The sequence below is a fragment of the Anser cygnoides genome, chromosome 2 (genome assembly GCF_040182565.1).
Source record: "Anser cygnoides isolate HZ-2024a breed goose chromosome 2, Taihu_goose_T2T_genome, whole genome shotgun sequence".
Lineage (NCBI taxonomy): Eukaryota > Metazoa > Chordata > Aves > Anseriformes > Anatidae > Anser > Anser cygnoides.
The window spans coordinates 92,525,547-92,553,153 of record NC_089874.1 but is presented as its reverse complement, the minus strand read 5'-3'; the positions used below and the strand labels follow the sequence as shown (position 1 = coordinate 92,553,153).

General features: G+C 42.8%; 1 protein-coding gene across 10 annotated transcripts in view; it reads right to left on the bottom strand.

The window, feature by feature from the left end:
- FHOD3 (formin homology 2 domain containing 3) overlaps positions 1-27,400 on the bottom strand; it is a 404,913-nt gene extending 377,513 nt beyond the window's left edge. The window contains exon 1 of one of the 10 annotated variants that reach the window (XM_048077544.2): positions 27,047-27,400. In XM_048077544.2, coding sequence (XP_047933501.1) covers positions 27,047-27,211 — 165 coding nt within the window. In that variant the 5' untranslated portion in view covers positions 27,212-27,400. The remainder of the gene's footprint in view (positions 1-27,046) is intronic. The other 9 variants (XM_048077540.2, XM_048077554.2, XM_048077537.2 and 6 more) reach the window with 9 other exon arrangements.
- Positions 27,401-27,607: the final 207 nt, after the last annotated feature.

Here is a 27,607-nt window from a genome sequence, read left to right as displayed (position 1 = left end):
TTCCTCCCCCACCTAATTTAATCATTTTAAGTTAAATTAGAGAAAACACACGAAGCAAACAGCCAACAGCAGAGCTCAGCAAACTGAAATCGTTTAGACCAAAAATCTCTCCAGCTTTTTAAGCCAGAAGAACCTACTGCATTTTCTAGTTTTCTCACGGTAAAGATAATGAACATACAATGATGCAAATAACCTAACCTCTGCATCTGCTCATTAACTTTTTGGCACCTCGATTCTTCCATTCCTTTTCCCCATCCTTGTTCAGCTTTTCCTCACTACAAACACAAAGAGCTAGCTCTTCTGGCCTTCATGGTTAAGTATGTCTTCAGCTAAACAAAAAGGAGAGCAGCCATAAGAACAGGAGCCTTTATTTGGCAGCATATACCGCTTTTTGGCGGATACACAGGGGATGCCTACAGCTGACACGCTCTCATTACCATTTGGTTGGAATTACTGTGAAGGTATCCAAGGAAATGGAAATAATCTCTAAGAAGCAGATAGGTCAAGAAAAGGGAGAGGAGGAGGGAAAGGATTAGCTTCAATGGAGTTTATCATCTGAAGAATCTTTTGTTCAAACTTGTGTGTGTAGGAAACCACAGAAATCGTTCTTTCAAAGATAAGGTGCAGTCCAAGAAAGCAAAAATTGTACTGAACTCATGACAAAATTTCAAACTACTTTTTCTGTACTTATGAAACTGTAAACTGCGAAATACGTCATATTTAAGAAATATTTTTGAAGTGATGTCACAGAATGAATCGAGGATTCAAAGCCTTTTATTTTAACACATGTCCTTACAAACGAGCTGTCTCCCAGCACTCTCCAGTTTGCAGCTGAAGATGCAGACTGCATAGCTAGCACTTCCACCTCTGCTACTCTGCTTGCACATGACACACTATGGATCGCTCACTACCCTACCACAAAACTACAATGCTGGACTGCCACACCACCACCCACGCAGTTTACAGAGGCGCAGCAAGGACACAGTAAGCAGTAAATTGCAATCTGTAGGAGTGGTGGTTTCATTGACGCAGTGGCTAAGCGCCTAGAAGACAGCATACCACAAAAAGCAAGACACCAAAACCCCACAAACATTGTGTTTGCGGCCACATGACCCACGTCTGCACCCTTTTATATGCAGGGCAGCTGGAACATCAGTCTTGGGATCAGCAGTGCTTCAAATCAGTATTTGAGAGAACAGGGTGTTTGCATCCTTAATTCCTCCCCAATGAGAAGTCAAAACTAAGGAAAACAGGGAAAGAAGAGACAAGGTATCAGGCCATTTGGAAACCTGAAGCAGAGAGGTTTTGGGAAAAACAAGACAGTTCAAGAGAGAGAGGACCTGACAGCAGTCCTGGAAAAATTTACAAATTTCTAAGAGCCAAAGCAGGGGAGATTTAGAGTTAATGATAGTCAAGGAGAGTCACTAGTGGAAACAGGAAGACCAGGGTAAACTATCCTTCATTATAGTCAAAATTTGTCTTGGAGGATTCTGGTTAGCTATTTAAAAGGGAAAAAAAAAACAAAACACTACAAGCACAACCCCTTGGGTTAATGTACAGGAAAATGCATTGTGTTAAACACATTAACGCCAAGGAAAAAAAAATACAAAAACTTGAAATACAAAAAATAAAGCATGGCAGGATTACTGAAGAAAACATCATGCACTTGTCAACAGAATCATTTTTCAGACACAACCTGAATCCTGGAGGTTTAGATGAAAGATTTTGTCTATTAACAACTGTTCTAATGACTACTATCATCAACTCTTTCTGATACTTAGACTGACTCTTAAAGGTTTTGTGATTCAAAACCTAATATCAACTGTAAAAATCATTAAAAGACCATGATTAAGAAGTTTATGAGAATGAAATTCAATAGAGAGCAGTAGACAAATAGTAAAGAATCATGTACCTTGCAGATTCTTTTAACTCCTACTCCCAAATTTATAAAAGCACAAGGGATCTAAAGTTTTTACCCTTAAGCAGAATTTATTTGGCACTTGTGCTTCACCTACTTTTATTCTATTTTTTTTAAATCATCCATTTTTCCTTCCGTTTGATTAGCTGCCAAGCAGCAGTTTCAACTCCAAAGCTTTAAAGCAGTTGCCTGGACCAGAATAGGAAAACAAAAGAGAACTTTGGCATTCATTAGGAGCATGACTTAACAATAGTCAACCAGAAAGCCACACACTCAAACCCAGTTACAAGCAAAATACAAGTCTGTAAGGAAACGATGAATGTAGTATTATCATCGGCCATATATCAAGCACTCATTCCTTATTTACACTCTGACCATCCTGTTTCAAAAGGCATACAGAGAACATAGCTAAATACAAACGGCTTCAGCAACAACTCTTGATCTATCCTCCCTAGAAGTGAACAAGCTCTAAATGGTATCAGTGAGGACCAGTTCAAGAAGCCATAAGAGAACAAAAAGACCAAGATAGCTTAGAAAAAGCAGAGAGGATGATGGTACTGAAAACCTAAAAAAAAAAGTCAATCATGCTCAGACTTTTACAGAACAAAGGAATAAATTAATGAAAAACTATGAAACTAGTTAAAAGTGAGACTTAAATACAGTACACAATGGGCCAATAAAGCTCATAATTAGAGTTCAAAGCTTAGAGATCAAATGCAATTAAGTGCTTCTAGAAATTGGAAAAACTACTTCGTAATTAATAGCATATAAAACAGGTATGCTTCAAGCCAACAGGCATCCAATATCTATTATTTAAATTTATCCATTATGGTGGTGCTCAAATATCCCTCTAAACCATCTGGTACTAGCTACTGTAAAAGATCACTGCCACAGTTATCACTTTCGTCTATGCACAAGAGAACCAGAACAAGCCTGCACTCTGCTATAAGCATGAAAGCTCCTATAAACAAGCACGCATGGGGTCCCTGTTTCCAGTGCCTGCTCCCAACGTTTCATTTTTTTTAAACAATTGAATGATCAAAATAAAACACACCAATAGTAGTTTTAATAGATAATATTGGCCAAACCCACTAAGACTGAAGAGCTTTCATTTTTTGCAGTCCTCAATGAATTAAGCTTGCAGATGTCTAGCTGGTTGATTCCAAATATGTTTGCCTTCAGAAGAGATGCTGAGAATTTCTACTTACTCATACAAGACCAAACACATGCAGCAGCTTTATGTACCTAAATGCTGTCATTAAGGCCTCGGCACTTCTCAGCTTTAAAGCCCATAGCTCCATCTCCGTACCCTACTCCGCTGTCCTTCACTTGCAACAGCTTCCTTGTGGTTCCTTTTAACATAGACCACTGAACATCCAAGTCCTGACAAGGCTTTCCCTGCAACACAACTGAGCAGCAATCTACTGAAACAGCCCAGGAGCACTGGGTCAGAAGTGCCTGATGCTGACTTGTCACCAAAGCCAGTGTATTATGGAAGAACAAACTTCTACATATCTAGAAAGTAATGAGGACAGAGAAGACTCTGTGGACATCTTTTGAGGACGAAGCTGTCAAAATTATTTTAGAGACACCTAAGTGGATTAGGAAAATGGCATTTAGGAGTATGCCTAGACTGCACAAAGCTCTCTAATCCCAAATTGCTTGGGGCAACATTTTATACCACAGATAAGCCTTGATAACCATTTGGTTGAGTTCAAGTGTTCCTCACAGCTGCCTGTAGCACAGTCACTTGGAATATCGTATCACGCACACATGCATCCTGAAGCTGTATGCACTTGCTGCTTAGTTATTTCCGAGAAGGTGCAGAAACACTATGCTCACACCATATAAAACCAGGGACTTCCCAGCTGTGATGGAGGACTGTTCTTTGGCAAAAAAAGCTGCAATAAACACACTGATTTATGCTTCAGAGTTGAATGAGAATGCAAAGGTGGTTATGAATGCAACTATTTTGTCAACTATTTAGAGGAGACATCTTTAATACTAAAAGCAGAAAAGAGTGAAGATTTTCACATGGAGAAACATGCCCAGTACTTGCAGTTTGGAACAAAAGTTACGAGTAAGTTTTAAACAGTGCGAAGAGTCACACTTAGAGCAGAACCAATCCCGAAGTGGTTAACCCATAGACACAGAGCAAGATTTTGGCACGTTCAGAAAGAGCAAATGTTTTCCCAATCCTTAGATCAAGGCATTCATCACAAGATCCTTCCTCCAGTCTAAACAAGGCCTTTTGGTACTTGCTGCATTCTCAAAAGTCTGAAACCAGAAGTATAATTCTCATACAAGAAGAAAGGGTAATTATATACTGCTTTATGCTAGATAAAGCACCATGTTAGTTAATGATAATGAATAAAATACATTTCACTTCCACACTACTTGCTTTTTGTATTCCCTCTATAATCATCATGATCTCTCTTCACTGTTTTAATTAAAAAAAGCAGTACAACCCTACAGCACAAGTAAATAACATAGTCAAGTAAAAAAGAATAGCTATTAGTCTCTCTTTGGTATTGATTTTACTAAGAATTACATCAAGAGCTAGTTTATTTTCAGTATGAGCTTAACTGCTATTACAATTTAAAAATCTAACTGAGCTTTCTTTACCTCAGAGCTGTAGCTGTTCATCCTTCCAGTTCCAAGGTAAATGTCTCAAATAGCTCACACACACTAGCTTGAGCTAACTACAATCAAAAACTCTGAAAGATGAAGCACAAAGCTCTGTTTTATTCATGGTGCTTTTGTTTGCCAATTAATTTAAAAGTAGTCCTTCAAGTAGGAAGAGTAGCTTAGTTTGGTTAAGCTGTCTTACGCTATGTAGTAAGAAGACATGCAAAACACTTGAACGGTTATGTGAAACAAAAAAAGCATAAAAACAATAGCAGTCTGCAAAGCATGAAGGTCTTTGGTACCACGCTAATCTCACGATTTATACACCGGTGTAACTCTATCAGCTCCAAAGGGATGATGTCATCTGCTCCAGCCGCATGTCAGGGAAATAAGAAACAGGTCCTTTCTGCTTGCAGGGCAGCACAAACCTTTGTCTGGGGAGGCTTTCAGTGCTCGAGCTCTCCCCTGCTGAAAAGACAGTTAGTCCCGCTCTATTTAGAAGCAAAAAGGACCAAATATTGGGCATGCACTCGGGAGGCCATCAGCAAAAGAGGAACAAGTTCAGAAACTCCACAGGCACTTTGGGGCTGCACTGGGTCAGTGCTGGGCTGTAGCAAAACGTGGGCACCCACAGCATCCCCACACCATGCGGATGCACGCTACCAGTGCCTGCGCTTGCTCCCACTGAGCTCTTGTTTCCCAGACCACAAAAAAAAAAAAAAAAAACAAGAAAAAACCCACCAACCAAACCACAACTTAAAAAGTGAGCGGCAATGCGCAAGACCATGCTAGCTGTCGTCCAAAAAGGGGAAAAAGAACCACTCAGGAACCAGAAAAGATTCACAGATGGGAAAACTGCTGACAACCTGAGTAGTAGGATGTTTTTTACGATCCGAAAGCCATTGTGAAGTCCAGTTAAAACGCAAACAACAGCTATGGTTGTTCAGCTTGGCCAGGCAAGGAATAGCTGACTCGATCATCCTAAAACAGAACAGGAATGTGCCTTTGTCATGCGTGAAGAAAAGTTCAAAGTAAGAAATTAAAAATATACTTTTCCTCTCCACAGAAATCATTTTCTCTGAGCAATGCTGCAGTGTAAAGAGCACCTATGCACACAAAAAGCCATTCTTACTTTTTTTTTAAAATGATTCTTTAAGTTCTATGGCAGCAGTTTTTTTTTTTTTTTTTTTCCTGAAGCATTCATTGCTCTTTATTGATAGAAAAAACATCCTGCTAGCTTTTAAGTTTAAATACATGCTTCAAACAGTTTTCAGGTTATTTGGTTCAGGCAGAGAAATAAGCCCCAGATGTTTCACTGAGAAGGTTTTTCACCAGGAAACTCATGGCTCTTCCAGATGTCTCAGGTATCTCATAGTCCAAACTTATTTTTCCTACACGAGAGCCATGAATATTCTCTCTCCCCCCAATAATTTCCTTATGGGTTTATTATAAATATATCCAAGGTTATGGGCGCTATCTGCACCCATTGCAGGTGGCTTTAGGATCACTTAACAGCAATTAAGTCTTCCTAGTCCTTGTACCTTGCGCATTCTTTATTCTCACTTGGCATACTGATGAAGACAAAATTTGACAGAATTAATATAATTAAAAACTGTATGATCTGCAATTGATTTGCAATTAGATGAGGTAGGTCAAAATGAGGGCTTGTTTTCCTTTATATAAAATGATTTGTAAATGACTACTTTGAGCGGACAGTCTTACTGTGGATTTTAAGAGTGTTTTCTGGGCCTTGACATCATTAAGTGCTAAAATGCATAACCCCCAATCATGATTTTTCAGTAGCCAGTATGTCATGTCCCCATCTGCATTTCCCCATCAACAGGTAGCTTCCCAGTGCCTTACAGGCAACGACTGATGTCTTTCTCCCCACCAGCACAGGAGCTAACTACCTTCGCTAACGTTGTCTCTGCACCTCAGTTATCAGCCATCTTCTCTAATTGTTTAGTGTGTTAACATGATCCAGTTAAACTATCAGCAAGTGTTCCCAGCATTCAGGCCAGCGAGATATCTTATTTCTACTTCAGACCTGAGAAAAGGCTCATATACCCATCTAAGAAAAGTATACTACTTCTTTTTGCAGCTTTGTCTTGCTTATTTTAGACCATTCTTCCTCAACAGCACAAGAAATCTAACCAAGGAATGATGGAAAGAAAAATTAGTATCACCTGCTTTTTCTTAAATAGGAAATATGTCAGCTGCCACCTTGGGCAGCGCTATACAAGACTGAGTCCACTGGTTTAGTTAACTTACTCTCGTCTGATTATTCTGGCAGCAGCATCTCCTACTCCTTAGCAACACACTGGCTCAATTCCTGAAGATACTGGGACTCCACACAGCCACCTGTAGGGAGAGCCAGATTCCGCACCCACAGATTTCTCAGATTGTCAGAAAGTACATTAGGAAATACCAGGCAGGAAGAGGTAAAGGCCCTGATTTGCAGGAAGCAAGCAAACAAAAAAAAAAAAAAGCATCCTGCCCCTCTAGAGTGAGAGAGGGACCATGTCATAAGCATGGTTACACACAAACGTGACATTCTCACCATAAGCTCAGCTCCTCCACAAATCTGGACATATAGTTGTCTTCATTGCCTCCAATGACTCTGAGTAACCCTGGCAATCTACTTCACACAGGCTTGCTTACAGTATGTAGTTTTGTTTAGCTTTGGAGGCAGTTTGTTCTTGTCTCGATTAGCTCTCATTTAGCCTGACCATGTTCAGTGGTGATGATCTGTAGCAGAGTGATAGATGTCATTAAAAAAAAATGGACTAACTGTAAGTCGTCATATCTTGAGTTGCAGTTAAAAAAGTTAAACTTCTTGCTTCGATGTTTATAGGAGCATGAAATATTTTTTAATACAAGAATAAAATTTATATTTCTTTTACTCTCCATTTTCAGTTAGACATAGTGTTTATAATAAGGAATTGCACTGAGGAGTAATTGGACCTAAATATGACAAACCCTGAAAAGTTCATAGGCACAGTTCATTTGTCCTGACCGCAATTCGTGAACCATAAGAAAATATTGACCAGTAGCAAATAAACACTGTTCTTCTTTAGAAGCAACTTATTGAATAGTCAGGGGATTGTAAACAGCCTACAGTACAGGGCTGCAGTCAATTTCTGCTATACTTTTCAATTGTTATATAAAAAGTAACCTTGTCCTTACACTGAAGGGGAACCATAAAACTCCATGTTCAGCGTAGCATACAAAATCCAGCTATGTAGAAAGCACATGACTGACAGAAATCCCAAGAGGAAAGCTTTACTATTTAAGCTTGTCTAGTGTCTCTTAACTTTGGTGTCAGGCTTCTTGCAATTAGCTTTGGCAATCCTGGTTTTCCTGTTTATTGTAGGCCAGGGAAGGGAAAAAAAAAAAAAAAAAGAATAAATAAATAAGCCAATCAACCTCCTACATACAGTGGTTGAAATCTTGGCCACACAGGCACCAGATCTTAAGTTCCAGGACCTTGGCTGATCTCTGACTTCCTCCTAGCCCTTCCCTATGCTCACCCTAAAAAGATGGTCTGTGACCACATCTGCCCGAAATGCAAGAAAAGCTGAGGTTAGTGTGGAACAGACAGTCCCTGTCCCAAAAGCAACCTTCATGACGACTGGCTTACCAGAGACTCTCTGCGCAAAGACTGGAGGCAGCAACCACCTCAGTCTCTGTTTGGCTACCATCAAACTGCAAGAAACAAAGCCAGGCTATAAATGTACAGCCGACCACTGTCCTCCAGAGAAAAAGCAGCAAATAGAAGGCAGTACAGAATCACAGAACGGTTTGGGTTGGAAGGGACCCTAAAGACCATCTCATTCCAACCCCTCTACTGTAGGCAAGGACACCTCCTACCAGACCAGGCTGCCCAAAGCCCCATCCAGCTTGGCCTTGAACACTTCCGGGGACAGGGCATCCGCAGGTTTTGTGGGCAACCTGTGCCACTGCCTCACCACCCTCACAGGAAAGAATTTCTTCTGAATATTTACTCTAAATCTACCATCTTTTACTGTAAAACCATTACCACTTGTCCTATCACTACACGACCTTGTAAAAAAATCTCTTCCTATCTTTCCTGTAGACACCCTTTGTGTTCCAGAAGGCTGTTATATAAGATCTTCCCAGAGGGATGTTATATAGAGTGCACCTTGCACTTGGCCTTACTGAACTGCATGAGGTTCACGTGGTCCCAACTCTCAAGCCCATCAAGGTCCCTCTGGATGGCATCCCATCCCTCTGAAGTGCCGACTGCACCACTCAATTTGGTGTCATCTACAAAATTCCTGAAGGTGCACTCAATCCCACCGTCCACATCTTTATTAATGATATTAAACAGTATCGCTCCCAAAATGGAAATATCCCACAGGACAACAGTGTGGAATCATAGAATACCCTGAGTTGGAAAGAACCCACAAAGGTCATCAAGCCCAACTCCTGGCTCCACACAGGTCTACCCAAAGATCAGACCTTGTATCTGAGAGCCTTGTCCAAACGCTTCTTGAGCTCTGGCAGGCTCGGTGCTGTGACCACTGCCCTGGGGAGCCTGTCCCAGTGCCCGACCACCCTCTGGGTGCAGCACCTTTCCCTAACACCCAGCCTGACCCTCCCCTGTCCCAGCTCCATGCCGTTCCCTCGGGTCCTGTCGCTGTCCCCAGAGAGCAGAGCTCAGCGCCTGCCCCTCCGCTCCCCTCGTGAGGGAGCTGCAGGCCGCCATGAGGCCTCCCCTCAGCCCGCTCTGCTCTGGGCTGAGCAAACCGAGGGACCTCAGCTGCTCCTCATACATCTTGCCCTCTAAGCCCTTCACCATCTTTGTAGCCCTCCTCTGGGCACTCTCTAATAATTTTAATTTAATAATAATGTCCTTCTTATACTTCGGTGCCCAGAACAGCACACAATGCTCAAGGTGAGGCTGCACCAGTGCAGAACAGAGTCGGACAATCCCTTCCCTCAACCATCCTGATGCACCCCAGGATACAGCCACATCACACTCAATCACACCTATGTTTTTGTTTGGTTGTTTTTTATTTTACTTGAGTTGTAGCAGCTTCACCTTTTAGCTTGAATTTAAACCAAAACACCTGATGTGGTTTCCCAGTGACTGCCAGTCAATCCTTACAGAAGGGAGTTAGAGGTCAGACCACCACCACAAGTGAGATCTATGACTCCTATGAATTCGTAAAGCATCAGTGGACTGAAGTTTTCGGTTATTTGCCATGAGCAGTACTTTTTTTAACCTGACACTACTAAGATGACCTAGGTTTTAAAGATTTGTGCACATGAATGGCAGCACGAGCTACAGGAGCTGGGTTCCTCGCTAAGAGAAGACAACAACCCAAGTACAGTGACAGAACCCAACACTCAGCCATCCAGTTTGGTCAGACACTGAACCAGAAAACTGAAACCACTCAACAACAACAAAGCTTACACGGCTTTAGTGCACACAGGGTCATGTGGCAGAAGGGCATACGAGCACCTCAGCATATAAATGTAACCGTAACACGTAGGCCTGCAGATTCTCAGGGGCTAATCCAGGCTTCCCTCCCACCATGGTCTTCGCTGGAATTCAGTATCAGATGACACGTGTTGCATTTGAGAACAGTGGTACATTTAGCACAAAATATTCAAGAGGTTCCTTTCCCAAGTCATAAACCTTTCTGGTACACTATGATCATCTTCCAAAGAGCAAACTCAAGTAATTCTGTAATTTCCATCCCTGAAAGGTCAGAGCCCTGACTACTAAATAATGATGTCATGATAACAAGCTGACCCTTCTTTGGTTGGAAACTGTATAGTGGTTGCCAAAACCTCAACAGGATGCTAAGAGAAAGGAATCTATGATCATTACTGTATATTGTTAAATTTGTGCTGAGAGCACTTTTGATGTACAAACCCTTGTGCTGAGTTACTCTTAAACATGTCAAGCTTCACTTAGCTCTATAGTCTTGGGTATCCCCTTATCTAAGAGGGAACAGCATTTCTTTTGCTTCCAAGCCTAGAACAATAATAAAAGAAATGCAACAAATTCTATGCAAAGACTTCAGCAGTCGCTGGCTGACTGCTATAAAAGCTTAAATAATGTCTCATGACAAAAAGCACACTCCAATACCAAGTAGAATGTATTTTTTCCAGGAAAAAGAAAAAAGCGCAAGAACTACTGAATTCAACAGACAAGTAAAAAATAGGAGGTTAATCTTATATTCTATACATTATTGAATAATTTGACAGCATGATCAAGGCACACTAAGGAGGGAGTAACAGGCAATACAAGTACGAAATCACAAAAAAGTAGGATACATGATGCATGTCAGCTGTGCTGAAAAGGCACCTAAGCACCCGTTCAGTAATCAAATAACATCTACTGTGTTTGAAAGAAGCACATTGTTTTGGATAATAAAATAATTTTTATAATTTACACAAGAACAGTGCTACCACAGAAACTTACTCCATACGCTGCTTTTCTACTATAAAGCAAAAGTTCTTGGATAAAGACAGTCTGAAAGTCTAGCTGAGCTGCACTTTAAGGCCATACTGATGGCCCAGTAGTCTGCTGCATCCACTTTAGATGACTCAAACTTCCAAGAAAAATGCCTTCTCTGACCTGTAGCGTGTGAGGTTTACACTTGGGGGAAAAAAAAAAAAAAAAAAAAAGAGTCCATCCAGATACAGCTTTATTGCACTAACCGGTCATTTTTACCGCACTGAACTAGCATATTAAAATATTAACAACTTAAACATGTTTCTTCTGGGATATATTAAAATGACACTGTTTTTCCTCACAGCAAATTTAAACACTTGCCACTATGATACTGATGAGACTGAGATACGAACATCATTGTTCCCCCAGACCAATAAAATAGCTGGATACCCCTTCGTTTTGTGAAATGAATTGTGGAAGTTTTCACAGAGGCTGGCTCAGGTATACAACTTATTTCACTGAAGCTGGGAAGACTTAATATTTTTTGATCAAAGCAACAGGCATACCTCTTTAACCTTACTTTAAATCCTTCAAGCTTCTGTCAGTGAAAGATAGTAAGAATAAATACTCTTCTATTACAAGTCAGGCACAGGGGAAGTATGAACCTATTTTCTTATGGACAAGGTCAAAACAAGGTGCCATATGCAGTAAAAGCTTGCTCATCAGTTTGGTACTTTGTTTTGCTTTGCATAGCTTTAGGAGACTATGCTAAGGGCACAATATAATACCCACAGGAGAACCACATAAACAAAATGTTAACTTCAAATGTCACACCATTTTGGCATTAGGAAGCACTCAGCTAAAGCACTACTCCAGGAATCCCAAATGCCTTTCTCCACTGTCCATCCACTCCTGTGCCCAATGAGCCCAAGGCTTGTGCTCCAAAAGCTCTTGTGTTTCTGGGAAGAAGGAATGGCCACTCTCCAAGAATTAACACAGGAAAGAGACCGGATATTTATTTTACATTCCCCATTCTGCCACAAAGATACTTACCCATCCCTAGGCAAGTCAGACCTTGTCTACATAGCAAGGGTTTTGTTTGTTTTTTCCTTTTGAGAAAGTGTAGTTGCACCTGTCCATCCCCCCCCCCACACACACAGGGGCTTCAAAGCTGAAATTGAGCAGAATTAAAACAGAAGCTCTTCGCTCAGACTTCAGAAAGTTACAAGTCAGCTTTACACCACCCAATGCAAGCATCTCTGCAACACACACCACACATTTCCCAACTGTAACCAGGGAACATGGATATAGACATGGGTATACAGGCCTTGGAATATGAGGTTGCAACTCTATTACTAGCTTATCTTTCTTTTAGCATTGCAGGTTATGGCAGCACCTTTTCCATAGACGGCTCTCCAAAAATTGCTTCCGAGTGAGATTGTAGTCTCTTCATTCTATTTCCAATTTTTTAATAAGCACTTTTCTGGAAAAAATTGGCCCTCTTCCTGGGCCAGTTTTCTCCCACTGTTGGCTACAGTAATGACAGCAGCAGGTACTAGGTACACTTGAGACAGTTGTCCCACTGCACAAAATGTCCATCAACATGGCCTTGGTCAATCAAGAGCAACTCAGCAGTTATTTTCAAGGGCAAAAATTTGTCTCCTAGAGGAGGCTGTCTCAGACTGACCTGCCAACCACCTCAACTTGTAAACTGAGCTTGCACCCTCTTTACAACACAGGCTGCATATTGGAAGAAAAAAAAAAAAAAAAAAAAAAACAAGGGGAAGGCAGGAAGAATGAGAGATGACAAACATTGCTTTGCTACACAGTGCATCCTAATTGCCCAAACACCATGATGTACTTGTATAAACACTCTGGGGCTGGGGATTTGCATTCACCTCCCTTCCCCACAACAAAAAGAAACTAAACACTGTAGTTAGTTTCAATTGTATCCGATCAAGTATATAACTTTTTCCATTTCCATTAGCAGCTCATAAAGTGGACACAAACATGAGCACCGCTCTGGTCACAGCCCAACAGTAAAACCTTCCCAATCAAGCCAACAGAGGTTCCTCTGTAATAGCAAATGTGACACTCAGATTCCCAGGTAAGGCAGGTACAAAGATATACCATAGTCTGTAAAAGCACAAAATTGTAAGAACATTCATGTCAAATCACTCACATACTTCCCCAAACAGCTAATTCAAGTCTCTCACAATCCCATCAATATTTAACAGAGATACCTGAAAATAAACAGGGTTTTCAGTTTGCCAGAACATATTCTCCTGCAAAAAAGTGACTGTCTTAACACCAATTCACAAAATTACAACTGATAAAGCACAATCAAGAGATGGTAAATTTGGCTAATGATCTGCTCATGACTATATTTCTGATTCCAGGGTTAATGAAATTCCATAGACCTTTCCTCTTCTAACATACTGTTACCCCAATTCCAACAACCTTCAGCTCTGTTAGGATTTTGGCTTCAGAAATAACTGAAACCATAATAATTATTAGTAGCCACATGAAAATAGAACATCAGATCAGTCACATCTATTTTTTAGTAGTCAAACACACAGGCTGTTAAAAAGTAACACACAGGAATGAGTTCAACTTCAGTATTAGCCCTCCAGGACTCGCCTACAGAATACATTTCAGTTTTTTTACTTGACTTACTTAGATGAAATGGACAAATAATCAACGCTAGAACGGTAGGTATAAAACTGCTTTAAGTTCCTCTTCATATGCATATAAGACAATTCTAGAAATAATATTGTTATGGTAATTATTTGTAGTTTATTTTGCCTTGATTTTACTTCTCTTGATCTTAGCATAAAAACACAAAAGGATTGCTTTGCAGCGTGTATCGCATGCCAGTTCCTTCTGAAGAATTCACTAAGGAGGTTTTTTTTTTCTTTCATTTGATTATTTCTCCAAAGTATGTTTTATAAGTTGGTGCTTAATTATCTCAGAGATTTAGATTACAGTTTTTATTTCAAGAAATCTAATTTGGTGGATGAAGAACACGAGAGTATGATTTTAATCAATCTCCCTCGAGACTTCTGAAAATAACACTAGCTGATGACTACTAGTGAGATAGCAAGCTATTCTCTCCTCGTCAGCTGCATATATCTTCCTGACATATTTGCTGGAATACCAGTGACAAACCGTAACATAAAGGAAGTAAATATAGCTCAGCTTACACTTCACTGAAAAGTATGTCTAATCTACTTTTTGCCACTCCAATCACACCTAGCTGTAATGATTTCCAAATGCGATGGCCTATTACCAGTGGCTTTCCCTCAGAAGTGACATCAATCTAAAGAATGGTTTTAAGGCAAGGGCATTCTTTCAGCAGCCTACCAGAACTATCAGAGAATTTAATAAAGTAGGCCACTTATTTGAGGTGTGAGCATACTAGTCAAATTCATCAAGCTAAGAAAATACCCTGGTCAAGCACAAAATCCTAGAAGTCACTGAACAGCATTCTGCCTTTGTCAACTTTTAATTATGTCATATTACCAACAAACTGCCAAGACAGATAGCACGCAGCATGTCTGGATACAGACTATTTTTAGCCTGCAATTCAATCGGCACTCTTACAATGGCTGGGATTAAAGCTCCAAGACAGCCAAGTTACTGTATATAGGCCAGTGCAATTACATGTTGAAACACGCTGGGAAAACGTGATCGTGAGCTGCAGTCAGCGTGGTGAGGAGCAGCACTAGGAAGCTACTTACTGCGTGCTAGCAAATGTATTTATCAGCAGAGCCCACGCTTCTATCTCGCCCATCTCGATTAGGAGCCCACAGAGGAAAACATTAAAATGAATGACAGCTTTACTCCAGCTCCTTTCAATATGATTTAGTGCTTATGACAGAAAGATAACATTTTGGCAACCTTGACAAATCAATATCCTTTTACCTTCACTGGCAGCTGTTCTGATGACTTAACTTTGCCAACACTGAAGTAACCCACGTCAATCCTGCCACAAAAACGCTACCAAGAAGGAGACGAGAGAGTCCTCATCCTGCATGCTCCTTAACTTCTGTGCTGAGGTAGCAGGCAGAGGACCTGTACTGAAACAACATTTACAAGGATGCTTCAAAATACCTGTCTTTTATGACTGAGGAAAAAAAATTGCAAAACTACTCTTCTTCTAGCCACCCAGTATGTTTTTATACATTCTAGTGTTAACTGTTAATTAAAAATGCTAAACTCTGATTGACTTTTAATCTTCGTGACACATATTTTCAGGCCTTTTCTCTGCACCTATACAGACTTAAAGAAAAAAATAAGGTTGTTGTTACATACAGCCTGCTGTCATATGTCTGACTATACAGACAGCTTCAGATTTCAGACCTAAGTCCTAATGTTTTGAGACTATGAAAACAGACCAAAAAAATTAATGACATAAAATGCGATCACTTCTCCTCTAAGATATATCTAAATACCATACCAAATAGTAACAACTTGCACACACTAAAACTACAGCTAAACAATAACCAATGGAGTGCCTAAAGATAACGCTATTTCATCACCAGCTTCCAAAGACAAATTATCTTGTAAATTTTGCTTTTGGTAGAGTTTCTGAAAACTAGTCTAAACAGTTTTCCTGTTCACCACCTCTGCACAGATGAGTATTAAGAGATGCTTGCTTCTAAAACAGACTCTTTGATGAGACAGGAGGGGTTACAAGAACACGTAAATCATCTGAAGACTTTCAAGTTCAGCAGGCTTATAAATTAAGGCACATCTAATTACCAAAGAAAGAATATTTGCATCTTGAGATAACCGTGGTCCTTACAGCAAGCTTCCACATTTCAAACTTACTTCGGTGTATTGTTTCTTGAAGGATACTTTTTGAGTGTGGATCACTTCTCTTCAGCAAGTGAAACAAAGCATCAGGAAATCCAAATGCTGAATATTCAAAGTACAGAAATGCAAAGATAACGGCATATCCTAAGATTGGCACGATTTCACATGTGTAAGTGTGGTAGCCTTTTTCCCCCCTCTACACATCAAAACCAAGTAAAAGTTCACCAAGAAAACAGTAATTCCTGAAAGCATAATTCAGTAACATCTGAACTGAGAAAGAGCCCAAGTCTCGGAAACTGTTCTCCTTTCACACAGTATCACAGATTTCTAGGTTGGAAGAGACCTCAAGATCATCGAGTCCAACCTCTGACCTAACACTAAGTACTCCACTAAACCATATCGCTAAGCTCTACATCTAAACGTCTTTTAAAGACCTCCAGGGATGGTGACTCCACCACCTCCCTGGGCAGCCCGTTCCAATGCTTAATAACCCTTTCGGTAAAGAAGTACTTCCTAACATCCAACCTAAAACTCCCCTGGCGCAACTTTCGCCCATTCCCCCTCGTCCTGTCACCAGGCACGTGGGAGAACAGACCAACCCCCACCTCTCTACAGCCTCCTTTAAGGTAACTGTAGAGAGCGATAAGGTCGCCCCTGAGCCTCCTCTTCTCCAGGCTGAACAACCCCAGCTCCCTCAGCCGCTCCTCGTAAGACTTGCTCTCCAGACCCCTCACCAGCTTGGTCGCCCTTCTCTGGACTCGCTTGAGCACCTCCATGTCCTTCCTGTAGTGAGGGGCCCAGAACTGAACACAGTACTCAAAGTGCGGCCTCACCAGAGCTGAGTACAGGGGCACAATCACTTCCCTAGACCTGCTGGCCACACTGTTTCTTATACAAGCCAGGATGCTGTTGGCCTTCTTGGCCACCTGAGCACACTGCTGGCTCATATTCAGCCGACTATCAACCAATACTCCCAGGTCCCTCTCGGCCAGGCAGCTTTCCAGCCACTCATCTCCCAGCCTGTAGCTCTGCTTGGGGTTGTTGCGCCCCAGGTGCAGGACCCGGCACTTGGCCTTGTTGAACTTCATGCAGCTGGCCTCAGCCCATCGGTCCAGCCTATCCAGATCCTCCTGCAGAGCCTTCCTTCCCTCGAGCAGATCGACACATGAACTTAGCTTGGTGTCATCTGCAAACTTACTGAGGGTGCACTGGATCCCCTCATCCAGATCATCGATAAAGATATTAAAGAGGACCGGCCCCAGTACCGAGCCCTGGGGGACTCCACTAGTGACCGGCCTCCAACTGGATTTGACTCCATTCACCACAACTCTCTGGGCCCGGCTATCCAGCCAGTTTCTAACCCAGCGAAGCGTACGCCAGTCCAAGCCCCGAGCAGCCAGTTTCTTGAGGAGAATGTTGTGGGGAACGGTGTCAAAGGAGAATGTTGTGGGGAACTTTGCCTTCTTGCAGATCAGAATTTTCTTCCCCCTCCCTACGCACATCCAGCTTTATCAGGAAAATAGCCTCTTTTCCTTCCTAAACCAAATTTCAGTCTAGAGGAAGCTTCTTAACTACAATGCACTTAAGACACAAAAACACCCAAATGAAGAGTAAACCTACCACACAACAGATGAAACAACTACAGCACACAAGTTAACTGGTTAACAAGGCTGAAAAAGCAACAACTGAACTCAGCATCTAACAAGCTGAAATCTACAAGGCAAGTATGAGAAATTTAAATGCTTTATTTTTAATGCATTTTAATTATTCAAACTCCCTATTCTGTTCAAAAAAGTGAAAAGGGGGCAAAAGCAAACACAGTGAGGAACATTACAATATAAAATGAAAGATGCATAAGACAGGAGAGGAGTGCTTGGGTCACAAGCAAACAAAGCAACATACGCCTAATCCAGATAATTTTCACTTCTTTCTGCCTCGTATAGCCACAAGAAAAAAAATGCGTCATGTATTATAATAAAACCAGAACAAGAAATTCAGAGTGAAATAACAGCCTTTGAACTGTGACCGTTAATGATCATTACAATATATGAATCATTTAGACTACTAACAGATTAAATCTGACATGTCTACCTGAATTAAAATGCATTGTTTTACTTATACCCTACTTTTCCACCTGTTAATAAAACCGTATACCTTAACTTGATGTTGCTGAAGAGTTTTGGACCTTTTGCATTTATAAAAGAAGCTTAACTCAGGTGGTAGCATAATACAGAATATTTGAAAAGTGATGAACGCAAGAACAAAACGTGTAGAGCACGTTTTGCACAAATTGTGTTACTTGCCTCAGTACCTCTTTTTCCTCAGACATGTTTTTCAATGGAAACAACAAGAACAAACAGAAAAAAAATCATCCATTTTCCAATCACATTAATGTCCTATAAAGACAACTAAAAGAAGGAGTTAAAGGAAACCTGCCTCATGAGGGAAAGTTTTGAAAATCTGATAGTACTAGCAAAGGTGGTAATCTTCGGACCCACACTCACAAGCAGACACAGCTGAATCTGCAGATCTCGGCTCTCCTTGGCACTCACCACTACCAAGCATCTCAGTCCTTTCACCCTTTTGAACACAACCAGGTTCAAAAGCAAAAAGGCCACGACAAAGAATATCCCACAAATTCGCTTACTTGTGACAAGCAATGGTCATTTCCTTTCTCCCCATTGCTGATCACTCCCCCTTCTTCTCCAGCTGCTCATTGCCTTTAATTGTCCAGGCCCTGCAGGATTGCTGCACCACTCGGGTGCAAGAAATAGAGCTCACTAGGCATCCTTAATTCTCTGCCTGGCAAACCTAGGGGTCTGCCTGGGCCTACACCAGAAAGAGGGCTCAGGACTGCAGATTTTTGCAGGCAAACTTCCTCACAATACCAGAGACGGCGGGAGGGGTAAATAAATAAATATTTGGATGTGGAGCCAAAGGACACACTTCAGGGACAGCTGCTGCAATATGGTAATAAACACAGGGTAGACAAAATGCCAAATTTTTCTGAAAGACTGCTATTTACATCTGCCACACAGCTAGAAAGGTGCCATCCCCGGTGCCCTGAAGAAAACTGAGAACTGCTGTTCTACCCTCACAAAAAGCAGGTGCAAGTCCCTGTTCAGCATTTCACAAGCACAAATGAGTCTCCTGTTGGTGTCCTGACTGTGTGCTCTGCCATTAATGCTCTCTCCCTGCACACTTGGCTGTAAAATAGCCTCACAATAATGAAAACAGGACACGCACTCTTTCATTTAGCCTTACCTTGCATGGGATCCTTAGATTTGCAACCAAGCTGGCTGAATTATGAGAGTTACAGCTTCCTCCTTTGCCATTCCCCAATACGTGCCAGGTGGCTCACAAGGACTATGCTGAGCAGCCCTACCAGGCAGGGGCCAGGAACTTGATCGTCTCATTGCTCGTAACAGAGCCAGCAAGAAAAGTTAGGCACAAAATCCCCAGTCAGCTCACCAGCTGCCGGAACAGCCACTTTACTTCTGAAGCTGATACATGTGGCTGCCATGGCATATTTACAATTCCAAAGAAAATACTTATTTTCTTAATTTCACTAAGAAAGGTTGAAGGGCTCAGTAGTAAATCTGAGGCAAACACCTTCAAAGAACAGCTCTAAAAATGTCTCATATTTTCGTTTTTGAGCCAAAATCGATCTTTTTACAATTATCTCTTTAACGGGTATAGTCTGTAGTTTCTAAAAGCAGAAGGTAGCACAGAAGCTACAATGAAGTCATACATTTCTTTCCCTCTTTCCTAAGCAAGGAAATAGAAACTGTGTGGTTTATTCCAGTATAATCATGCTTGCTGTGTACAATAGGAACATTGTATTGCTGTGTCTGTATCAATATAGTTAAAAGCAATACAACCACTTTCCCTACACAAAGCACAAGAAAATTTATTATTTTTATAGCTTAAGGCCATAAAGCTTCACTTACATGCATTAGAATACATACCTGACATGATTTTGTATTACAGCTTGTTTATTTATGCAGCTCTTTCTCATCTTCACAACATCAATAATTTAACTGTTAGTCATCACAAGACACCACCAAGTCCATTTTTTTCAAGTATATGTACTTTGTCTTAAGAACACTCTAGAAAAATGACTAAAAGGAAATTCAGTCATCCCACTCATTGCTATACAACCTACTGATCACTGCCATGTAAAGTGATGACCGGTATTACCAAGAGACTAATAATAATGCTTTGGAGCCCCCAGCACAAGAAGGATGGGGAGCTGTCAGAGCGGGTCCAGAGGAGGGCCACAAAGATGATCAAGGGGCTGGAGCACCTCTCCTACAGAGATCTGGGGCTGTTCAGCCTACAGAAGAGAACGCTCCGGGGTGACCTCACTGCAGCCTTTCGGTACTTGAAGGGGACTTATAAAAAAGATGGAGAGCAACTCTTTGCTCAGTCAGATAATGACAGGACAACGGGGAATGGTTTTAAACTAAAAGAGGGGAGATTTACATTAGAGGTGAGGAGGAAATTCTTCACTCAGAGGGGGGTGAGGCACTGGCAAAGGTTGTACAGGGAGGCTGTGAATGCCCCATCCCTGGAAGTGTTCAAGGCCAGATTAGACGGGGCCCTGAGCAACCTGATCTAGTGGGTGGCATCCCTGCCCATGGCAGGATGGCTGGAACTAGATGGTCTTTGAGGTCCCTTCCAACCCAAACCATTGTATGATTCTGTGATCTTCACTGTATGAGGAATGACACACAGTGAGTTTATCAGCTAATGTCATATAGAAGAATTTTAAATAAAGTCTTTGTTTAGCAATAGTGATTGGTCACCCAGGATCAAAATTAAGAGTTTTCCAGGACTTTGTAATTCCGGTAAATACTGTACTCACAAAATAGGCTGAGGGTCAGTTTAGTAGTACAACTACTAAAGTCACGTAGTCATACTGTAAGTAAAGGTAAAGATCTAAGCTTTTTTTTTTAAGCATTCTTAAAATGCTGGGAATGATAGAATTACTACTTAAGTGTTTGGAATTGGAAACTGCAATGCATTTTTTAACATGTATGTGTTAAGCTGATGACATGTGGAAAGTGAACTTTTAAGTCTCACTCACCTTTACTTCAGTAATTTCAAGTGCCAGACGGCTGCAGATGTTTCAGTGTAGCTGAGCCTACTAGAGAGCTCACTGCTACTTTTGTCCCAACTTGTTCCTCTGCTAAAAATATGCAACAACATTCCTGGCTGTCTTCTTAATAACCGTAATACAATACAAATTAATATGAATATAATGCAATCCAGGTGGTGTGGAAAGTGATGACAGAGGTGTAGTAGCTGGCACCCTTTCCCGAGCCAGTACCGAAGCAGTATCCTATCCTAGCACACAGGCACGGTCTCCTGGAGCACTGTTTACTACAGAAGGTGTACAGCCCCTGCCCAGACCCCTTGCAGTCACTGAAAAACACAAGACATTTGTTGAAGGAGCAGAGGTCCTAACCTGTCCTGGCTGAATGCCAGGCAGGACGACTGCATTCTTTTGAAGCTCCGTGTAGGTACAACCTTCCCTTCCAGTTGTGGTGTTGCAGCATCAGTCTAAAACGTTCACAGCAAAGAGTTGTGGATGTTTAAACAGCCAAGAGAGTGGACTTTAAAGCTGAGAGCACTGCCTAGGTGATAACGTGATGGATGGGCGACTTAATGCCTGCTGGCCTTACAAAGGGGCAGTGCACACAGCAGTACTCCTCCTCACAGCCACACACGCCTGATCAGACATAAAGAAAAGGGATTCTGATTTAGACCCTAATTACTTAGAAGGTAGGATGGCTGTGAAAGCACAGGCCAGAGAAAACTGTTCCAAAAGTTTTTAAAAGTCTCGTTCGTATTTGGGACAACACGGGATGAAGAAGAGACTGCAGCACACCAAGTCCCATGTCTTTCCCTGACCATTCCTCCACAGACTGATACAGACTGATGTCTTCTTAGTCTCTCGCTTACTAAAGTCGTTAGCAATCCTCACAGAGCACTTCCAGAAGAGCTTGGAAGAAAGGATGCATCTACAACAAGGTTGAAATCTGTAACTGCAAGGACAAGACTTGGGGAATTATGAAAGCAAGGCCTATCTCCTTCCTCTTCACCTCCCTTGTTTGACTACAAGCATCCAGTAAATACACGGTGATATGAGCTTCCAGACACTGCATGTTTCAAAATCAAACTACTTTAAAACCTACCTAGCTGACATCATATTCATTCCCATCATTGTTAAAACTACAAAGACTCTTGAGCTATTAGCAGCTAAGCTCAGAGAATTGCAAGAGAGAAATGTCAAGTTGAGACCTTTGACCTTGCAGACAGGTCTGGTCCACTGCTTTTACAACACACTTCTCAAGCCTAAATCAAACAACCGAACTGAACCGCAACCAAACTGAGCTATAACTTGTCCAAGCTACAACTTGTCAAAAGAACATTGCAAGAGCTTCAACGACATTAAACTGCCTGAGATAAAAATCCAGCGTTTTACAGCTAATTTGTACGTGCTGTAGTGGGAACTTGGCCTCTGTGAAGGCCCATACTGCCTAAGACAGCAAGCTGCCAGAGAGGCTGGGCAGCTTTTCACGTTTGTGCTTCTGAGTATGGTTATGCTCCTTCAGAGCAGCATGTTTCAAAAAGGGCTCTGATGCCATTCGTGCTCTCAAGTCAAAAGACAGAGCTTGATTTTACCTCGTTTGCCCTTGTAAATGCTTCCCCAGGAAATTCACACATCCATGACCACTCCAGGGTCAATCCCTTGAAGTATGAGATTTTGTGAACTCCAGAAATACTTGGTTAAATCCAGAAAACTTTAAACCCTGTTGGAAATAACTGCTCTATTAAATCCCCTCGTCTCTAGAAGGATGAGAAAGGGCTAATGTTCACCAGCCTCAGGGAGAATTTGAAAGATCCAAGCATCTTGACAGCCCTTGACTAACACATTCCTCAACCACCCCATCCCAGTCCTTAACAGTGATACTTGCAGACATCAGCCAGTCTCCCTTGCCTGTGGGTTCATCTTCCAAGGTACAATACTGTTGCAGCTTCTCTCTTCTATTCTTCACCTCCTGGGAGACGCATAATGGCCAACCCCAACACTTTTTCTTCAGAGAACAGCAGCTTTATTCACCCCCGTATCCAGCAGGATCAGGATACAAACCATCCTTTTTATCCTTCTGCATAGCCTCTATGCTCCAAGGCACTTAATGCCACTGTGCTTCAAGGAAACCTAGGGAAAAAGAGCCAGTTTATATGTTTTTTTGCTCTCAGAAAACCAGGATGATATCTCCTGGCATTGAGTTCAGTGCCAGGGCTGAGCCCCATGCCAGGACATGACCTGGTGGAACAGTCCCTGCTATCAGTTTGCACCACACCATGCCCCCGGGTCAGCCGGGGCTTTTAATCTAGGGTTAAATCACAGCTGTTAAAGATGGAAATCTGGATGGCTTCTTCATGAATGAAACTCCCAGAGCCCTGTAGCGCTGATTGGATTTATTTCCTCATACCACTATTTCTTGAATGACACTGTTCCTACTTACAAACTCTTGGAAAACAAGTTGCCTCAACTTTTTTCAGGGGGAACAAGAGGTCAAACCCATAATCCTTATGGCATTGTATCTTCCCCCTTTCCACCACGACAACCAGTACACCATATGCACATGCGATTTCTTGGTTTTCCGCTGTTGTACAAAGTATTTCAATTACATTTTATTTATAAATTAAACAGTGTGATTTCCTATACTACTACGAACATGTATGTCTTACAGAGCTGTCCTAACACTGAGCAGTATGGTGGGATGTGAAAACGAAATATGGTAACATACTCAGCATGCTATAATTATATGAATAAGTTCAGAAGATCTCTAAAAAAAGCATACCACTTGACATTGGCCACGTATATATATCCACTCTCCTGAATGACCCTGTGTCAGCAAGTCAGAGGTATCAAGTAACTCAAAGCAATTCAAAACCAACAAACCCAAAGTACCGAATTAGATTCAAAGAACATTATTGGCACGGGGCCCAAGCCACAGATTTAGAGCCAGTTCTGAATTTTCCCAAGGTTCACAGAAATGGGCAAAAGGGACATCTGAATTCAGAGTCCAGACTAGATCCAGTTCTCATTAATACCATGGACAGTGAGAAAGAGAGACATAAAATACTCTGAAACAATGCGGTAAAATAGCACCTTTGGCAACCAAACCGACACAAGCAACCCATAAAAACTCTGTAGCATGGCTTAGCTTCTCAACAAGAGCTTTTAGACACAACCAGAAATACTATGACAGAATTTGTGGCACTCAACTGCATCTCCATGAGTCACCGTCCCTGTGAAACCCCCTATCAAGGCATCGTAAACCTCGTGAGACACAGCAGGCAAGCGTTCCTGAAGGCAGCGCACCGTGGAATTCAGTTCGGCACGCGTGCCCTGGGAACACCTACCGGGTGCACGAGGCAGGGCTGAATGCAACGCCACGCACGGTGAGCTGCTTCATCCAAAGGTACAGCCGTAGGGAAAGGCGTGTGCACATACAGAAGTAGGAAGAGAGGGAAAAAATGAGGAGGTTACAATCAGGCATCTAAATCCAAGGGGGAAAAAGAGAAGAAGGATTACAGAATCTCTTCCTTTTCAGCTTTCCCAGCTGCAGTGCTTCACCTCATCCACATATAGGGTGGTACATCCCATCCCAGCCAGTGCTCCCAGATCTTGGCCATCCAACTTCAGGGCACTCCTCCACGAGGATCCAAAGGCATTGCCAGACGCTGTAGTCTCAGAAGACACTTTACAGTTCTAGACTTGCTTCCAAACTCAAATATATTTGTAAGTTTACAGAGAAGAAGAAATACACCTCTTGATTTCATACGTTGGTTTTCTTTCCAAAGAACTGAACTGCTCTTTGGAGACAAACTCTAACATTTGTTGGTTACAAAAAAGCTAACAACGTGATTCTTTAACAGCTCAGTATGTCAAAGGATTTTTCATTTGAATTTTAGGGGCATTCTTAATAATTTATTATAATGTACAGTTTACAGTGACTTGAAATACACAAGTTATTTTCTTACTAGCTGTAAAAATACTGTTGTCACCACCAGTTACAACCCCGCAGAGTTACACACAGGCACACAGATGTACAAAGCGATGATCTGAAGGCACCTCACTTCCAAAGAATAAGTCAATATTCATCTAAGTCAAAATCTGATAACTTAAAAACTGATGAAACGAAAAAAGCATTGATCATTCACCTGCAGAACTCGTCAGCAAGAAGGCCAACAGCTTAGAAGATTTCAGGATGATTTAGACATCAGTGTTACTACCTATTTCAGCTATACGCGCCTCTGTCTGTTTCAAGATATTTCACGCTAGTCACCATCGAGACACCAAATGGACCGTTAATCCATTAACTCACTGATTTTCAAAGTAATTAATTAATCAATCAAGCCTCAAATACATCAAATTGAACTGACAACTGAGTTTCAAGCTACACTCTGCTTTGACAGATGCATTCCTCTGAGATCACAGAGATCAGGGCAAACTTGAGGACAACTGGGGAAAAGCCCTGCTCGGTCAACTAACGTGGTGACCTCCTCGAGACCCGGTGAATACAGTCTGAAGAAAAAGCTGAAGAAAAAAAAAATATATATCTCCTCCACCACAAACAAAAGTGGAAAGCCTTTCCTTAAGAAGTGACACAAATCTGTAGGTTTACAAAACCACACACACAAGGTCTAATGATGAACACAGCACGGCTGCTCTAACTGCAAGTGCTCACAAAGAATTAAGCTTTACGTACATCTAGCAAAGGTAAACAAGTCTAATCAACTTCCCCCCCCCCCCCCCCCCCCCCCCCAGTAAAAGCTAAGGGAACACCAAGAGACACAATTAAGGCACCCCAGAAATAGGCCCTGATTCTACAAACACCAAGGTAACTTTAACCACGTAAGCAGATTCCCATGAGCCTACCCATAATTAAACCAGCAGAAACAAACGTTTGCAATAGCCAGAGCCTCAGATTAACAAGCCACCGGGATGGGTGCTGCCTCTAGCCGAGCAGCTAGCTTTCAGTAGCACCTCGAGGGACTTCTGCCATCTTTCACCCAAAGACTGTAAATCCACTCTCCAAACATGAAGTAAACTTCAGAAACACACTGTACGCTGAAATGCAGGTAGAAGATAAATGTAAAGAAATGATCCTGAATTTGGGGTGGCTCCTAAAACACAAAAACCCTGTGGTTTTTTGGCTAGTAAAGAGTTATAAAAAAAGTGCAAGGGCAGCATTGAATGGAAAGTAAAAGCAAAGCACAACGCAGTGGAAGCCTCTTGGAAATGAGGTTCAATTAGCTGTAAATTCAGATAAAAACGATCTTTTTATTCCCTTTATTAGGTGTCAGAATCTGCCCTGTCCTTCTTTTAATTAGCTCTGACTCCAAAAAAAGCCTCCCTCGGAAACAATGGGACCAGTCTCTGAATGAGGGACTACTGAGCACATGAAAACAGCACTGACCCAGAGCACCACGAACTTACAAAGTTTTTGTGCGTTAGGCAGCGCTCTGCTCTCTGGATGCTGTATCCTTGGCAACTATTATGCAAGAAACTGTTCTACAAATGCAAAACTTCTGTCTGCTCCGAGAGCTTTTCTCTGAAATACTTTTATTGGGCTTTGGATATCCTTAAATCAAAGAGCACACACAGCCCTTTGTCATCCTCCCGCAGGCTCCCAAGAGGAAGATATAGCGCAACAAGTGATGTTAAGAGAGCATTTTCCTCCCACTTCATCAGAGAGCAAATAAAAGTTTTACAACTTTTGCTTTCTTGGGGAGAAGAAAGAAATGAAAGAAGTGAACGTCTTTGCCTTTTTTTCCTCCAGCACACCCTGCAGAACAAACGTGCAGATGGAAGGTTGATAAGGAAAGATGTTATTACTCCGCCAATCGACGGCATTGTCACAAAACCTGAAAATTCACGGGTGATGCCTGGCATAAAGGGCAGGACTGAGGCTGCCAGCACGTAGGAGGCGGCAGGTGAGAGCTGACAGCGGCTGCCACCAGCGCCAGCCTGCAGCGCTGAAGCCACCACAGCCCTGGAGCCACCACAGCCCCTGCTGCAGCCGCTGGGCCCGCAGAGCCCCACAGGGCTCTGCCGTCCCCAAACCACCCCCTTCAGCTGCCAGAGGCACCCCACGGGGCCGGGGCTCGGCGTTTTGGGGCCGCCCTCGTCCCGAGGCGAGCCCCCGGTCCCCGCAGCGCTGCGTTACCTTGTGCGGGGCGCGGAGCAGGCGGTGCACGCCGGGCAGCTGGGTGCCGAGCGGGATGTCCTGGCGGAAGGTGTAGAGGGGCGGCCGGGTGGGCTCGGGGAAGTTGGTGCTGTTGAAGGGGTCGGTGTCGTCCAGGAACTGCACCCGGCAGAGCAGCGTGGCCATGGCGCGGCCGCGCTCCGGCGGCTGGGCGCTGCGTGCCCGGCTCCCCGCCCGCCTCACAGCCGCCGCCGCGCCCCGGGGAGGCGGCCCATGGCCCTTTCCCCGCCGGGAGACGGAGTGCGGGAGCGCTCCCGACCGGCGGAGGAGGAAAAGGAGGAGAAGAAGGAGGAGGAGGAGGAGGAGGAGCCGCGGGCAGAGCGGGGGCGGCGGCAGCAGCTCCCCCGTGCCCGGCCGCAGCACGCCGAGCGGGCAGCGGGGCTGCCGCGGGCAGCGCAGGGCGGCGAGCTCCCCCCCGCGGCCGCCGCCTCAAGGATCGCGGCCGGCCCCTTCCTCGTCCTCCTCCTCGCCCTCCTCCTCGCCCTCCTCCGCCGCCAGGGATCCCCCCGGGCCGAGGGGGAA